General features: G+C 35.7%; 4 protein-coding genes across 9 annotated transcripts in view; 2 read left to right on the top strand and 2 right to left on the bottom strand.

Annotated features, from left to right (window-relative positions):
* The window catches only part of LOC106169092 (uncharacterized), a 14,401-nt gene extending 14,180 nt beyond the window's left edge, over nucleotides 1–221 (bottom strand). Inside the window, exon 1 of the mRNA XM_013548440.2 lies at nucleotides 80–221. Within this exon, the coding sequence (XP_013403894.2) occupies nucleotides 80–95 (16 nt within the window). The 5' untranslated portion in view covers nucleotides 96–221. The remainder of the gene's footprint in view (nucleotides 1–79) is intronic.
* The window catches only part of LOC106169056 (zinc finger CCHC domain-containing protein 8 homolog), a 25,432-nt gene extending 16,559 nt beyond the window's left edge, over nucleotides 1–8,873 (top strand). Inside the window, exons 1-15 of one of the 5 annotated variants that reach the window (XM_087002085.1) lie at nucleotides 253–617; nucleotides 976–1,018; nucleotides 1,220–1,282; nucleotides 1,478–1,565; nucleotides 1,775–1,840; nucleotides 2,156–2,259; nucleotides 2,423–2,494; nucleotides 2,644–2,787; nucleotides 2,988–3,044; nucleotides 3,413–3,561; nucleotides 3,835–3,900; nucleotides 4,398–4,468; nucleotides 4,616–4,684; nucleotides 4,963–5,053; nucleotides 6,383–8,873. In XM_087002085.1, coding sequence (XP_086858211.1) covers nucleotides 284–617; nucleotides 976–1,018; nucleotides 1,220–1,282; nucleotides 1,478–1,565; nucleotides 1,775–1,840; nucleotides 2,156–2,259; nucleotides 2,423–2,494; nucleotides 2,644–2,787; nucleotides 2,988–3,044; nucleotides 3,413–3,561; nucleotides 3,835–3,900; nucleotides 4,398–4,468; nucleotides 4,616–4,684; nucleotides 4,963–5,053; nucleotides 6,383–8,310 — 3,345 coding nt within the window. In that variant the 5' untranslated portion in view covers nucleotides 253–283 and the 3' untranslated portion in view covers nucleotides 8,311–8,873. Of the gene's footprint in view, nucleotides 1–252; nucleotides 618–657; nucleotides 831–975; nucleotides 1,019–1,219; nucleotides 1,283–1,477; nucleotides 1,566–1,774; nucleotides 1,845–2,155; nucleotides 2,260–2,422; nucleotides 2,495–2,643; nucleotides 2,788–2,987; nucleotides 3,045–3,412; nucleotides 3,562–3,834; nucleotides 3,901–4,397; nucleotides 4,469–4,615; nucleotides 4,685–4,962; nucleotides 5,054–6,382 lie in introns of those variants that run through there. The other 4 variants (XM_087002086.1, XM_087002089.1, XM_087002088.1 and 1 more) reach the window with 4 other exon arrangements.
* LOC106169094 (small integral membrane protein 14-like) lies at nucleotides 8,872–13,114 on the bottom strand. Its single transcript, XM_013548442.2, has 5 exons — nucleotides 12,946–13,114; nucleotides 11,975–12,051; nucleotides 11,616–11,664; nucleotides 10,090–10,241; nucleotides 8,872–9,807 (listed from the first exon to the last, which is right to left on the bottom strand). Exons 2-5 carry the CDS (start codon nucleotides 12,041–12,043, stop codon nucleotides 9,769–9,771), a joined length of 309 nt encoding a protein of 102 aa, XP_013403896.1. The 5' UTR covers nucleotides 12,044–12,051; nucleotides 12,946–13,114; the 3' UTR covers nucleotides 8,872–9,768.
* Nucleotides 13,016–16,060, top strand: LOC106169055 (uncharacterized). 2 transcript variants are annotated; one of them, XM_013527024.3, is made up of 2 exons: nucleotides 13,016–13,178; nucleotides 13,725–16,060. In XM_013527024.3, the coding sequence occupies exon 2, from the start codon at nucleotides 13,733–13,735 to the stop codon at nucleotides 15,767–15,769; it is 2,037 nt and encodes a 678-aa protein (XP_013382478.2). In that variant the 5' UTR covers nucleotides 13,016–13,178; nucleotides 13,725–13,732; the 3' UTR covers nucleotides 15,770–16,060. The 2 variants fall into 2 exon arrangements, with proteins under 2 accessions (XP_013382478.2, XP_013403800.2); XM_013548346.3 differs by having other exon boundaries at nucleotides 13,100–13,204.
* Nucleotides 16,061–16,233: the final 173 nt, after the last annotated feature.

The raw sequence follows: 16,233 nt of genomic DNA, 5'->3' as shown, positions 1-16,233 counted from the left end.
GTCACAAAACAATATCCGGTACTGACGGCTAGGCTCGTCTTAATCATATAAGTAGCGCGTTTCCACCGCCTGAAACTGTTCATTCCACTGTCCATACTTATTTTGACCCAATTTTAACATTATAGCTCCGCATCTTGACCTAGATTGAAAAAAAAAGTAAAATTCATCTTTGAAAATAGCAAAAAAAAAATAATTATAATATTACAAACAATGGTCACAACCGAAACTTTCCGTTTACAAAATTATTACTATATTTGTTAAGAACTGTCCCGCATGCTAAAACATGGCCGACTTTGGAGATGACCTCCTCTTTGCGGAGTTTGAAAAAGATCGTTTGCCTAAAAGTAAATTCATTCATAAAAATGGACACAGGGAAGCCCTTGAAGGTGCAGTGGATGAAGAACTGGATAGAAACACAAGAGAAACAGTAATAAGAAACAATGATGACAATGACGTGAATTCAGTTTCAGAGTCTTCGGCTTCATCGTCACAATTCAAAACCGAAACTGAACAAGAACAAAGTGATGGCCAGGACGGTGGAACAACGAAATCAATAAAATCAGACAAATTTTCAGATATTAATTTACAGCAACAATTACGGAGATTGGAAGCAGAGAGTATCTTTTATATCATAGTATTGAGTCAAGTCCTGGGAGCTTCAGAATAAAAAATTGAGTTTGTCATCTTGACTGGTTGCTCAACCGGGTTATTGTACCTTTAAACAACAAAAATGACTTTAGTCTGCTGCACATAAAAAAGCAATCAATTTTTTTCTTTGCTGTAAATATCCCTCAGGAAAAATTCATTTTGGCTGGTAAATCTTATATAAGGTACCTTTAAGAATGAACTGGAAAATTTTTTGGGGGTAATTAAAGGCACCTTATTTCTAATTAGAATGGGATGTGGATTATCTCACTTTTTAAAGTTTCTTATAAAATTTTGCAATTAAATATGTTATTCCTTAGTTTCTGTCAGACATAAAATTAAAGCAATATGCAAAATTACTTGATGTATCAAGGTGAGTTATGATGTTAATGTGTTGATGTTCCTAGGTTCTTTGACCCTCCTTACTTGAAAATGATCTCCACCTTCTAACCTAGTTATTTAGAAAATACATACTTTTTTAGTTTGGATACAAAATGATCAAAAATAAATTAAATTAATGTAACAATGATTGTTGTGGTTGAAATCATGGTCATCTCATCTAGTTTTATTATAGGTGTATGCCAGAAGGAGAAGGACCAAGTTTTGAAGTATTGTTTTTTAATACAAAGAATTCAAGGTATGAGTGTCACTGCTAGTTCATAAATGACGAAGTTGCAGAAATAACATAAATGACTGTTTAGCGAAAATCTTATGTTAAAATTTGTAAAAAAACAATTGAATTTTTGTATTTTTATTGTCAATGAGTTTGTCTTATATATTGCATGTAATTTATTAACACATAAATCATGACTTCCATTGGATCTCTTTATAGAAAATTGCATTCCAAGATAGAGATGGCTATAGGTGCTTTTTTTGAACAGTTAAAGAATGATAGTGACATACCATCTTTGAAGCTAAGGGTAAGTCGGTAAAACTTCAAATGAACAAAACAAATCTCTTTCAGTATTTTTTGTTTATACTTATTTTTTTACAAAATATGTTTGCAAAGTGGGGAATTTAGATCAGTTACGCAAATTATGTGACTTTATGTATGATAAAAATCGAATGACTTGTTTGCAATATTATAGTGCAGTTTAACTTATCCAAGATTTACTGGTGTATATTTCAGCCCTACCACAGTTATCCCTGTTTAGATAACAAACTCGAAGCAGACACTGCTGATTCTAAAGCCACTGTAAGTTTTGCATGTACTGAGTATGTGTGTGTGTATGTGTGCATGTGTTTATCAAGATTTGAATATTTAATTATTTTCTTTTCTTATGAAAAGTTAAAAACCATACATAAATTGTACAATTCTTAGATATGTTGTAATATATTCTTATGCATACATGGATAGTTGTAAGGGTCTTCATAAAAAGAAGAATATACAAAAAATAGCATATTTATAGAATTATTGACAATAATGAAAACTTAATTTGGAGGAGTTATTGATGCTTGTTGATGATTTTGCTAGAAGGGTAATTTTTATATAACTTAAATGCTATTCTAGGTAGTAGGCTGTTCACAATACCACTCTGACTTCTTAATAGACCAAATGGGCTGGCCTCTTATAGAGGACAAACCAGAGCTGACAGATGGATGGGATATCCCACAGTATTCTTTAGTTTAATGAATATTATAAATTCCAATTTAATAATTAAACTATGACTTTTTTAACAACCTGACATTAACTTCTTAAAGAAAATTTTCTCACAAAATTGTGCTGTTATAAATGGAGGTTTTACTGAGAGTAGATTTGCTCCTTAATGTCCATCAGTTACGAACAGATATTTAAAGAATCAATACCAGTGGAAGAAGAGGAAAGCAATGCACCTAAAAGACAGAAAAGGTATTTTTTTAATGTTCCAGCATTTTTCTTTTATTAAGTTATTTAATTAATAAGTACAAAACTGGGGCAAATGGTGGCTTGTGTGCAAAATTTAAAACTACTCTGAAAAGTAACAGACATTCTTTATAATCATTGAAAATGTTTTTCAGGCCTAAAGCTGCTTGTTTCAACTGTGAAGGTGATCACAATGTGAGTGAATGCCCTGTTAAGAAAGACTTTGCCAGAATTAACAAAAACAAGCGCGAGTTCATGGATAAGTTTTCTTCTCCAGCACCTCTGCAGTTGAAAAATGGGTAAGGATTCTAGTTTTTAAATTGGAATGCTTTTTGAGTAAAATATTGTGAATCATGATTAGTAAGCTTTCTTACAATTTCTTGCAATTTTAATTTCATAAACAAAAAGGGATTTCAGGTAGGCAAAAATGTTTAACTTTTTATATTTAATTTGAAAGTTCATTTGTGAATTTTAATTTTTTTTTTTTTGTCTGGTCTAGGCGCTATCACATAGAAGAAGATCCCAGATTTGCAGACTTTAAAGCTGGTGTTCTAAGGTATAATTTCATGTAGTATAAAGATATTTTAGATTCTAAAAGTTTGTTTTTATGTTAGCAATATAGACCCGTACAATATGATAAGAGTTGAGGGTAAATAATGTGATGCAAAGCAAGGCAAGAAATTGTTATGCGGCCTTTATTACTTTTCATGGAATGAATTTTTGAAAAAGAAATTAAGACCAGCTTTCATATACAGTTTTGACAGATTCAAAAGATATTTTTCTTTGACTTATTTGTTGAAAATTAGTTTTGGCTGTAACAAGAAATATACTTATGTATACGTGACCCTTGCATAGAGAACAAAAAGACCCTTCCACCTTAATTTAATTTGACCTATGCATTAGCCTGCTCTCTCTTATTTTCAGCAAGGATCTTCGTAAGGCTTTGGGTCTTCACAGGGATGAGCTTCCGCCTTACATCTATCAAATGCGCATCCTAGGCTACCCACCAGGTCATCTAAGGGAGGCAGAGCTCCGCACATCTGGTCTGGTCATGTTTGACAAGCATGGAAGAGGTTAGTATTCTTAGATTAAGGCTTAAATCATGTTATTAAAATCACATTTGCTTCTTGAATAAACTTTTTTTATGGGAGGATCCCTCTCATTCTGCAGAGAAACAGTTACCACAAGTCAACACAATTCACAATGGTGACAGATGAGCCTAACATTTTGTCCTTTTTGAAACATTGTCATTTTGAGAAGATATCAATTCGATGTCATTCAATTATTAATACTGTATGTATAAATGAATATTCTGTCTTTTGTGACATGAATTCTCATCTTTACAGAAACCAATGTTCAAGGGGACAGCATGGAAGATGGTGAGGTGGATGATGAAATGGACCCAACCAAAGGTAAATTTTTCTTACCTGACATGCTCAGCTATCAATGTGTTAGCAGTGAGTAAATGGAAGAAAATGTTGATGTATTATCTCTAATAATAATTATTTGTTATTCAGTCACTTACTGGGAGGATCCAAAATGCTGTGGGGTCCATGGAAAAATTATGTATTGGGCATGGCACCAGCTGAGTTTTATCTTTTGAATAAAAATGCAATAAATCCTTCACTCAGCCTCAATTGTATTTCAATTACTATCTTTACGCGGTGAAACATAAGGCAGAGGTGAGAAAACTAGGCCAGTGGGCTGCTGCAGAATATTGTCATTTATTGAAACGATGCTTGCAGGTAGTAGGATATCGTTCCATATTCAGTACCTTATGTCTGATCAGATAAGACCGATTTAGTCAGTGATGTGATTAAGTTGTGACTGTGATGTTAAATCCAAATTGTGTCCGTATAACTATAGGCAATGTGGTCTAACATTTATGTGCAAAAATTCAATATTTCAGTGCAATATGATGCAGAAAAGGTGGTTGAATATCCTGGATTCAATGTACCACTTCCTGCAGGAGTGAGAGATGTAAGTTGGCAAGAGGAGGGATATTGGTGCTTTTCTGTTTTTACACATTTTCCTTAAGCGAACTTTTCTGCTGACTTGAAGAATTCCTCTTTTATCATTTGTGTAGTTTGCAATATATTTTTCCTTTGTCCTCTCTCTGTCCTACAGGAGCATGGGATGCCACCAATGAGGATTGAACACCAGAAAGAAGTGCTGGTGGCATTTATGGCTAATCAGGTAATTAGGAAGGTTTTTTTTTCAGTAAAGTCAGTATGTTCTCATGAGTAAAGTCTAGTATGTTATCATGATATTATTTTATTCTAAAGTAAAGAAATCTATGATGTTATGTACTTCACATTTCTTTAGGCTATCTATTTAAGATGAAAGATCCAGCATGATTATATTATATTATATTAATCTTGTAGTGAACATGGGAGATTGGGGATTGGTTTGCTTAGATGACATAAAACAGTATGTCATGGGCACTGTACACATTTGCATAAGATCTGTTTTAGGGAATGAAAAGAAAACTTGAGGAAGATGAAAATAATAAGAGGAAGAAGAAACCACGCTATGCTTTAGAAGATATGGATTTGGATGAATCTGGTAAAAAATATGATAAAAGATGCAAATAGCTAAAGTAATTTGTTTCATTTTAAATATTTGTAATTTTTATTTTCATAACACAGTTTTTTACCAAATGTTATAATTTGTCTCATTGTTTATGTTGGTTTAAAATTATTATTTGCCATTAAAAAAGGAGTGGAATTTTTATGGCATAATCATCAGTTGGTTAATGAAGGACTAGTATCACCAAAGTGCATAGGTTCACATTCGCTTTGCTTTCAGTGGTCTTTATTGGAATTTTTAAAAGCAAATCATCAAGGGTTTTTCTTTGTAAAGATTCCCTTTTTACTTTGCATACTTAAAAATCTAGTATCTTTAAAATGAGCAGGGCATGAGCTCTGTAGTTACTATATTATGTGGGGTTTTGGGGCCAGCTGCAAGTGTAGTGAAAAGGTTGGTGCATCACATGTTCTCTGGTTCAGCACACCGCTTGTTTGTCTTCAAACAATCCATGTGTTTGTTAATGCAGAACATACATCTTTCTGAGGCTTGCTTTTCTATTATCTAGTTGTGCATAAGATGGCACCTTTGAGTTTCTTTGTGTACGGTAATGACACAATTTTTTAATGTGGAAAAACTAACAATTTTTCAGATACATCATTTGAAAATCATTAAAAATGTATTTTTGCGTAGCGTCTGTGGGGCTTTTTCTGTATACAATAGAACTATAAGGTAGCCTGTTTATCAGTTTTGTTGCTGTCACTCAAAAGGAATGTTCTAACTTTAAGAATTTATGACTTGAAAAAATACAATATCTGTAAAATTCATAATTTTCCCCATTGAAAAGATCTAGTCATTACCGTATTCACATTTAAGGAGTGCAAGGCTGCATATAGTGCTGGTATTTTGTGCTTTAACAAAGATATGTTTTCTTCACTGTTTTACTTTCTTCACAATTTTGGCTTCTGATGGCCAAGGTATATTTTTATCGGCTGATTCTTTCTCCAGTTTAATGCTATATTTATAAATTTTGCTTCGTAGTTTACGATAAATATTGAATACTTTAAGTCTGGGCTGGTCAGAATGAGTTAAGATGCAATAGCTAGTGTGCACTAACTCCACTGGGACTCTCGCTAAATGCAATCAGATTAACAGACTACCACACCTCCTCCTGGCATTGAGTAGAATACAGAAAAGCTGGTGATTATACAAGTATGTTGGAAACAAGAGGAGGCTTGTTAGTCTGTTCATCTGATTGCATTCAGTGAGAGTCCCCTTGGAGTTGGTGCACTCGGTTGATACAACTTATTCTGAACAACCCCTAAATGTAGAAATCTCAGACTAAACCTGTGTTTTATCTTTGTGTAGATGATGGGTCTGCGGTGGTACCTGTGTCTGGTGAGGATGAGGGCATACAGCAGCCAGGAACACCAGATGTAGACCCACATAGCCGCACTAATTCTTCCCATAATTACATATTCTCAACACAGTGCATGTCTTTAGCCCCTTTAACAGATGCTAATACTCTCCAATCACAACCTTTATTAACTTTGAGGAATCCAGCCAATAATTCACATTCTCTCAGTATTCCTTTACATTTGACTCCTCAGCAACCATTTTTAACTTCACATAGCTTTCCTCCTCTAGATTTGCCCTCTCACACCCTTGACCCTCCTTTATCACCAGAAGCATCGCCTAACAACACAGCCCTCCTGCCTTTGCCTGCTGAAATACCACTCCACACCATATTTCAGCCCCCATTGCCTACTGAGACCCCTCCATTTGCCCCCGCTCTACCCCCTTTACCTGCTGAAACACCTCCCCACATCCCAGCTCCACCCCCTTTGCCTGATAATACACCTCCCCACACACCAGCTCCACCCTCTTTGCCTGCTGAACCACCTCCCCACACCACAGCTCCACCTCCTTTGCCTGCTGAAACACCTCCCCACACCCCAGCTCCACCTCCTTTGCCTTCTGAAACACCTCCCCACACCCCAGCTCCACCCCCTTTACCTGCTGAAACACCTCCCCACACCCCAGCTCCACCCCCTTTACCTGCTGAAACACCTCCTCACACCCCAGCTCCACCCCATGTGCCAGCTAATACACTTCCCCACACCCTAGGTCAAAATGCTGTGACAGCTAATTCACCTCCCCACGCTCTTGTTCAAAACCATTTGCCAGCTAATACACCTTATTACACACCAGCTTCTTTCCCTTTGCCTACTGATACACTTTCAAACGTACAGGTTCCAACCACATTGTCTTCAGAAGCTCTTACTGAACCTGAACCCAGTTTAAATTCTCCTTTATCTTTTGGTAAAAACCTTCAAGTCTGGACACAAGAACTGTCTGTTTCTTTGAGCACTTCTACTAGTGAAGAGAGCATCTCTCACAATTTCCAGACACTAACATATTTTGAACAGCAAGGACCCCCTCAGAAATTTGATGAGTATCAATCAGTTGGTGACTGTGCAAACCTACAGTTATCCCCTAACTTAAATACTAAACTGTCTAGTGTGGGTAAACAAGTTTCCAGTGGGTGCTGCCAGAGGTATTATGGATTGTATGAAGGACAATGTGAAGCAGCAGGTGCCCCATCTCCTGAATGTTCCAAGACCTCGTATAATTTAGACTCACATATGTTTGACATAGGTGCTGCAGGAATTGAGCAAAATCCCTCCACATTTTCAAGCCGCAGAAGCTCAGTGCAATCAGAGAGTGATGTCCAAAAAAGTGTACAGAACAGGTTGTCTGATGAAGAGTTCAGGTGTCCAGGGAGTAGAAGTGGCAGTGTGAGTCACCAGTCATCACGTCAGGGGACCAGAGAAGGTACCCCTTCTGACATAGATGACTTGGAAGAACAACGTAAGCAGCTGCTGGCTCAAATCATGGCTGAGGAAGGTGAAGACAGTGAGGTTCAAGTGATTGACAGTTGCTCTGGAGATGAAAGTGAGAATGTAGGGCAGCAGTCCCCTCCACAAAGTCCAGATGATACAGAAAGAGGACAAACTTTGGAACAAAGTGTTGCGGCACAAAATACCTCGTTTCAGTCTTGGTCAAACACCCCTCAGTCACAGTCACGCAGTTCATCTGTTGGTCTATCTTATGGAACTCCAATTCTGGAGACTTCACTCAGCACTCCCTCCAATCTACCTTCAGCAGATCTCTTTGCCAAAGACATCACTGAGCATTTACCTTTTGAAAATCTGCCAGATTCTGTGGGCACCTTTAACAAATTACGAGATTTACTTGTTAAAGTTAAGGAGGCAAAATCAAAGATAAAAAAATAGGTTTTATGGAATAAAAAAAGCCTTCATTCTCTGCATTGTATGTAAACTAAGTGGATTACATTTACTTAAGCACAGTTTGTACATATATAAGTGAACGTTAATGTTTTAATTTGGATATGAAATGTCCAGTGGGTGATTTGCAAGGGTGAATTTTAGAAGTACCTTTTTAGTGAAAGGGTGTTAGCAAGTCCCATAAAAAATATCCTTTTTTTTTAGTATTTTATTACATTTTGTACTTAATGGTTAGTGTTTGAAAGATTTTTTAAACTAATACATCCCAGGTTTAGGGTAATAGCTATAATTTCAACATTTTGTGCAGCTGTCCACTGGGACCTTTTAAAATACCATGTTCGTTGCTATCAGGGAAGATGTTTAAAATATTTTATACATTTTAAAAATATATTAAGATCAGCAGGGATAAGTTTCCCCAATTACAGATGCAATGGTTTTATAATTTTAACATACAGCAAACTAATAATGCATACGTTTTGGAACACTTACCAAAAATTGAAAACACACACAATACTTCAGTCAAGAATATTTTTATTTTATCTGTATAAAATTTTATCTGTATAAAATAAAAATTACAAGAACTTTTGATATTTCACCTAACACTTTCTGATGAACAGGGGTTTTCTGAATAGATTGTTGAAGACAACCCATTTGTGGTACAGATTAAAATATTTAGAAAGATACCAGACTTACAAATATGCAAAGTGTCAAGGCAAAATGGTCAAATAAACACTTTTCTGTGAGATCACTTTAGTATTGTGTTTCAGGTACCAGGAGTTTTTTGTCAAAACTTGTCATAATACTGATTATGACCATTTTCAGGTGAAAATCCAATACGTCATTGCACTACGTCACCACAGAAATGACCAACCTTGACAATATATCAACTTATGACTTCACAAGTTGTATGTTCCTTTTCAAATTAAAAAAAAAAAAAAGAAAAGAAATACACATGCACACTCATAACATTGAAAAGCAGACATGAATAAACAAACAAATAAATAACCCATTCACCTTCTCAAGATGCCTTTGAGATATACATGATACCTAAACCTTCCCCATTGTATACATAATATCTGACAAAAATATATAAATATATGTATGGGTGAAGAAGTCAAAACAACCCTCATTCATTTTTGACTTGGCAGTAAACCGAGTGTTATTTTGGGCTTATATTATTGTGAAGGGCGAACACTAATACCAAGTTAAATATAAATGCCTCGTTTTACACCTATGACAGTTTGGGTCACATTTATTTTTGAAACTGTAGACTTATAAGATAGCATTTGGACTAAAATTTATTAACTATCTTAGATTGCAATTTGTCTTGAATTCCAAATATTCCAACATCAAAATTAAATTGATCTTAAATATACATATGTAGGCAATATGAAGAAATTCCCTTTCGTGCCTGTCAGTTAAAGCCATTTTCTTCAAGGATCCAACTTATGAGACGGGTGGTGCAGGAGGATGGTTATTTGGTCCCTGCAACAGCAAATTCAAATTACTTAGTAGCAATTCACAGTCACATTTTCATGCAATTTCCAGTTTAAATTAATATCTATGTTTTAGAATTTGTTACAAAAAGAAAAGAAGCAGATTTAAAATTGACTTCTAAAGCCCTGCAAAATGTTGTTAAAATGTGCATAGAATTTGCATTTTTCATGCACCAGTAGAGCATCTATGACTACTATAGCCAAATGTTTGTGATATATACATATTTTAATGGACTACACATTATATTCAACTGAGGTGACATATCCTTACATTATTGCCATTTCCACTTGGTTTTTGGTCTCCTCTATTCCTGAGACTGGCTGGTCTTAGAAGAAACAGAGCTGTGGCAATCACCAGCCATGCCATCATGATCATCATCACATTGAAACCACCATCAGCAGGGTTACCATTGGGCCCTGGCACTGAAGTGCAAATGAAATGACCTTTAATTACAATTTCAAAACAATGAGTGAGAATTAAACGAATGACTTTTTTCTAAGTTTGTCTCTATCTGTGACCCAAGGTTGAGTGCCTGTTTGTGAGTTTTCAAACATTTCATAGTGCACATTTAATGTGATTTAAATCACTTATGACTTGGTTGCCTTTTCATTCCATTCTAGGTCCTAGATCCACTTAACTGAGCATATTACAAACCCTCATGCTATCATCTGGACACCATGCTCCCTCATACAGGATGTGGGGCACTGAACAGGACTATTATCATTATTATTATTATCCTACATATATAAATCGTAGATAGAGAGCATTTAAATGTAAAAATAAATAAATAAATAAATAAATTCTGAGCTCAATAAATTATGATTATAACTGCAAATGCAACAAAATAGCCCAACCTCAACACTGATGAGAAATCACTACTTCAATTGTGATGTTTACATTTACAAACTGATTTGTGTTTAAGGATTTCAAAATTTAATTTGCTATCTTACAAGAAGTTTAAACTAAAATGCATATGTAAAAGCACTTGTTAAAATCTAAACATTTCCATAAACATCTGATTATAAATATGGGGGAGAGGGAGGCAGGTACTATGCCAAAATGGTTCACAAGATTTGAAGAATAAGGGGACTTGCAGCCATGTGCATAGCTGCCACCAGGTATGCATACAATAAAATTACAACAGGTTTGAACAAACAAGCATATAAACTTTTCGACAAAGCCCCGAGAAAAAATGTTAAACCTTGCCAATGGAAATTTACTATGTTGACCTGTAAGGAAGAGCAGTGCTTACCAAAAACATTCTGTCAAATATTGAGGAAAATCATTATTATTATTATTATATACGTTGCCCGGTTACATAATACCCTAAATATGTCAAAAGGACATTAACCAGCTTATGTGAATTGTTAGAAAAATCCAGTGCCAAACTAAATGTACTAATAGCCTATCAAAATGGTCTCAAGATAATGACATTTTAAAATTCTTAACTAGCATGGACTGCACTTGTGTATTTATACACTTTTATCTAGATATAATGACTACTAAAAATAACATTCTGTGAGTTATTGCCATGACACAAAAAATAGGTACATTTGCTAAAGAGGAAACTTTATTCTTTTAACAATTACAGATTAACTTCAGTATGGGGTTTTATCTTTATGCACCAGTCATTTTGCCCATGACAGATAAGTGGTCTGGGCACTATAATTATGCTAATCTAGTCACACTGTATGAATTCATGACTCCACTCCCTTTAAATCACTAGTGCCTGTGATGAAGTCATTTCCAAACACATCCTGTAAAATCCATAACACAAATTATTCATATATACTTACTATCTTGTACACACTCATTGTCAGTGCAATATGACTGGGAATTCCTCAACTGAAACAATAATGTTTACTACAGAAAGAATTCCATGTTACAGGAGATATATTTTTAATCTATTGGTAAATATGATTTGATTTCATAATACTCAACACAATTGCAAATTCAAACAGATGAAAATGTTGGTTGCAAAAGTATTTTAATAAAGTACTGTTTTATTAATAAATCTGCCAATAAATGTTTTAAATATAAGCAGTTGTTATTCCATCAAGTTTATTTTACTGCCAAGTGTGAACATAGACTTCAATGACTATTATGAAGAAAACTAACCATCCAGCACAAAAAGAAACCAAAAGATATTAATTACCAGATTGATGAGTCTCTGCATAGCACTCTCATGGTTCCAAACACATTCACATGGATCAAAGTCAGCCATGGTGACAGCTGCAATGGAAATAAAAGCTACAACATATTGTAAATTTGCAAGCATGATCACATTAACAATACAAATTATGACACAACCTTGTCAAAATCAGATTGACAACAAAACGTTATTAACAACTCTTCCCCCACCTTACTGTTCTTAATATATTTACAACAAAGTTAACTATGTGCCAGCAAAAATAATTTTGATGCCATTTTGAGCTTAAAAAGCAAAGATAATACTGTCTAAAAACATGTAATACAGAAAATACATGGCAAGTCATTTAAATGAAGTGAAATCAGACTTTTAAAATTAATTCACATTTAATAATGTTTCAAAAATGCAAACAGAAAAATAAGTAAATAGACCTCAACCATGTTTTATTGCTATTTACGTTCTACTCAGTATGCTTCACAATTATTTTGGACATTGCGATGCAGTCTGCAAAATTTAAATCCCCAAGCTATGCATTTTGATGAAATTGCGGGACCAGCAAAGCTGCAGGCAAAAGAGACTTTTTAAGTAATGGGGGCCTCTAAAACATTTAACTGATGCAGAGAACTTGCACTAAATGCGGGACTATCCCGAATAAAATGGCAAATTTGCAAGCACATAAAATTGAAAAAAAATTCTTACTTTCACTGTCAAGGTCGATATTTAGGTATGTAAATGTGTACAAGCTACAGTTTCACTTTGAAAACGTACGGATAAAACCCCATTCAATAAAAACTGTCGGTGTAATCGATTTTACCAGACACATCATCGATTTGCTACTCCTCAGCCGTCAAGTGTCTGTGACCTCAAGCTGGCTTTGAGTTACAAAAACATTGAATTGTCCAGTATTTCCACATCCTCCCAAAAAAGCTGAGGAAATTAAATATAAACCATTGGTTCACTCATGTTAAAGGCCCTACCTTTACGACTGACTAAGAGCCAGCGAACGCCCCTCTGCTAGGAATATAGTTACTTTTTCAAAGGACCTTTGAAGTAACGACACGTCTCCTTCTCCAATATTTTGTTCCCCAATGATGCCCGGATGCGGATGTAGCAATCTCGATTTGAAATCACCCGGGGAACGTGAAGAGGAAAATTATGTTCCTCTCAAAACTCCAGAGAAATGATTTTCGCCAGTCTATTTGACATCCAGGTCAGTTATCATTATATTGTTATCAGGTAAATTATCATTATAAATTGTTACACGAATTATCTAAGCATAAAAGGGGCATATATATTATTAAGAGAGTTGTTTTAGATGCAGATACATTTAATACATGTACAAACTAAGTAAATTGTTGCCCCAGTTTTCGGATAGTCCCGCCTCCCCGTGTGTAGTCCCAATGGAGCCGAGATATAATGACTGTACCCCCGCAGGGACGACGCGTGGGGAGGCGTGTGAGAGGCGGAGAGACTATTTAAAGATTAGGCGGTTTTCCTTTCATGTACGTCCGCCATATTTAGTCCCCAGGATTTGTAAGGCCTGGCTCAATTCGTTGTGAATGCGGTCTAATAATGTTTTCTAGACTCAAGTCGTTGTACAACGACTTGAGTCTAGAATACATTATTAATCTACCATTGTGCTGAAAGGTAAACCCCCATCAAAATCAGTTTAGTATTTTAAAATGAATTTTAAACATTTGTTATATTAAACCTCTGTCCAATTTTCAGCTTTCTCATGCGGATTTATATTTTTCAGGTCACATAATGGACAAAATCAGTCAAAACTTCTGTCAAGATATGATGACAGGAGCTGAATCTATGCACCAAAGAACTGGAGCTGTGAACTTAGATGACCAAATGCTAGCCATACAGCAGACTATTCAGAGGTGTGATCCACTTCCAGAGTTAAAAGAGATGCTGAATGCTATTGGCAGTAACAATAAACAGGTTGTCACTCAGTGGATGGGTGCAGATGGCTTGGATTGCATGCACCATGCAATTTTGGCTGGTAACACAGAAGCTGTCATGTACTTTCACTTGCATGGATATTTTTCTACTCCTCATAAACCCAGATGTAATGACTACCTCCAGTTAGCCTGTTACACTGGTCATACTGCCATTGTTGGGTTTCTTACAGAGGAAAGTCAAACAAATGATCTTCTAATGGGTCACCTGTGCTATCCGAATTTATGTACATGTGAGTATAATTCTAAGCCCCCAATATATGAAAGGACAGCATGTATGCTTACACCTCTGGATGCAGCAGCAAAGGGAGATCAGCTGAGATGTGTACAGCTGCTGCTTTTGTCCAAGTTTGTAAGATCCAGGAGTAGAAGTTTGATTGAACGTGCATGCATTATAGGATCAAGTGAAGCCCTGGAGTTGATTCTGAGAAAACACCCAGACATCAGCTCGGAGGAGAAGCAAGGGGCAGTTGAAGAAGCCATCAAGAGAAGGCAGGCTAAATGTTTGGAGATTCTGTTTTATTACGGTGCTAATATACAGGGTTTATTTCATGGTGCACATCCTCTGACTGTTCTGTTTAGTGCATCTGATGGTTACTTGCCTTATAGCCAGAGAAACAAACACTTGTTAGAAGTGACTAAAGTTTTGTTGGATAATGGAGTAACCTGTAGTTCTGCTTTAGTGAAGAACACTGATTACACAACAAGTCCCATTGCAACACTTATCTACCAGGCCATGTTAAAAATATGGCAGTTCAATGAATATTCTGAGGAACACTTCAAGTGCTTAGAGCTGATACTTCATTACAAATTTATTATGGAATCTCCTGAATTTTGTGAAATTTTGAAGAATCTGTTTGGATACTGTCCTCCAGAACATTTCAAGGTGTATTCTGAGACAGTCATCCAGTACTTGTCCTTGTTGCTCAATGGACATGTAGACCAGCTGTTAGTCGTTAATCACTTTCATCTCTTGCTAAGACTTATGACATGTGTAAGTGGATTAACTGGTGACAGAAATGTAACAGAAAATACAGTTGACTTCTTTCAGAGATTAATTCTCCTTTTTATAAGGAATGGTGCTGATCCAGATTTAGGGTTCAAAATCCAGGTCAACGATGAAGAAAAATGGACTGTTGATGCTGAAGCAAGGGTTGTGGGTGAGGTTGGTGAGACAGTGATCAGTGATGTGGTTGGTGACGCAGTAGTCAGTGATGAGGTTGGTGAGACAGTGGTCAGTGGTGTAGCTGGTGAGACAGTAGTCAGTGATGTGGTAAGTGAGACAGTGGCTGGGCAGGTAGTGACTGAGATTGTGTATGGCAAGGCAGATAGTAAGAAGGTGACCTTGGATGAAATCCCAATGTTATGGTTTCCTGTGAATGAATACATTGCATCCATAGACTCTAATCTAAGAATTTCTTTGACCAGATATACTGATGAACCAAAATGTGTGCATATTGTATTGGACCAGTTCTTGAAACCAGTGGCATTACTGGCAGCATTCATGAAGAGAGAAAGTTTTAAAGCGGCACAGGCTGCTTTAGAAAATCCAGTTCCTTCCCTGCTTAAAGTAAGGCATAAGATTGATCCACATATGATCCATATATCTGGAGAAGGAGTAGAAGATACAGAACACTGTGATCTGCAGAGTCAAACTCATTTGTTTCAGCTGATGCCAGCAAGATACCAAAGCCTGGTGCACACTTGCAGGCTTTGTATATGGAGAGCAATAGGAAGGAAGTACAACAGTATTGAAAGGTTACCTATAGCACCTGGTCTGAAGAAGTGTTTGAAGGAAATGTTTCATGTTCAGGAGAAAAAATTGTGTGAATTCTGATATTGTGACCACTGAAAAGTTATTCTTAGCCACAACTCCAACAATTTGATTATATTGAAACTGGAGTGTTAAGTATGTATGCTGATGGGCAAGTACTGTATTAAATTGGAGTCTTAAAAAAAAAGAAAGTGCCAATATTTAATCTATTAATATTATATCTATTAGAATGTTATCTATGACAAAAAAAAAAAAATGGCTGCATGGTTGCCCAAGTCCACTATAATTGGTCTTACATGACTTTTTCCTCTTACACTTAGATATTTATTTAAAATAAAATTGTTACATCAAGGATTTATGAGAATTGCCTTTTTACATATTTTTTATTGTGTTGTCTTTTTTTATTGTTTGGTTTATTGTTTACATCATGTTATAAATAAATTCCTTATGCATTCCGTGCTTTCCATTTAAGTCCTTAAAGGTTATTTCAATAAAATTTCATCCCCTTTTTGTGTTTAAAAGGAACC

This window comes from Lingula anatina, chromosome 1 (genome assembly GCF_051362555.1).
Source record: "Lingula anatina isolate TDL-2025a chromosome 1, LinAna3.0, whole genome shotgun sequence".
Taxonomy (NCBI): Eukaryota; Metazoa; Brachiopoda; class Lingulata; order Lingulida; family Lingulidae; genus Lingula; species Lingula anatina.
The sequence above is the reverse complement of the archived record's forward strand: the minus strand, read 5'-3'. Positions and strand labels throughout refer to the sequence as shown.

Coding starts and splice junctions, on each gene's coding strand:
- LOC106169094 (XM_013548442.2), bottom strand. CDS start 12,043: ATGGCTGACTTTGATCCATGTGAATGTGTTTGGAACCATGAGAGTGCT. Junction 11,665..11,974: donor TGCAGAGACTCATCAATCTG/GTAATTAATATC, acceptor TTATTGTTTCAG/TTGAGGAATTCCCAGTCATA. Junction 10,242..11,615: donor CAATGAGTGTGTACAAGATA/GTAAGTATATAT, acceptor TTTGCACTTCAG/TGCCAGGGCCCAATGGTAAC.
- LOC106169055 (XM_013527024.3), top strand. CDS start 13,733: ATGGACAAAATCAGTCAAAACTTCTGTCAAGATATGATGACAGGAGCT.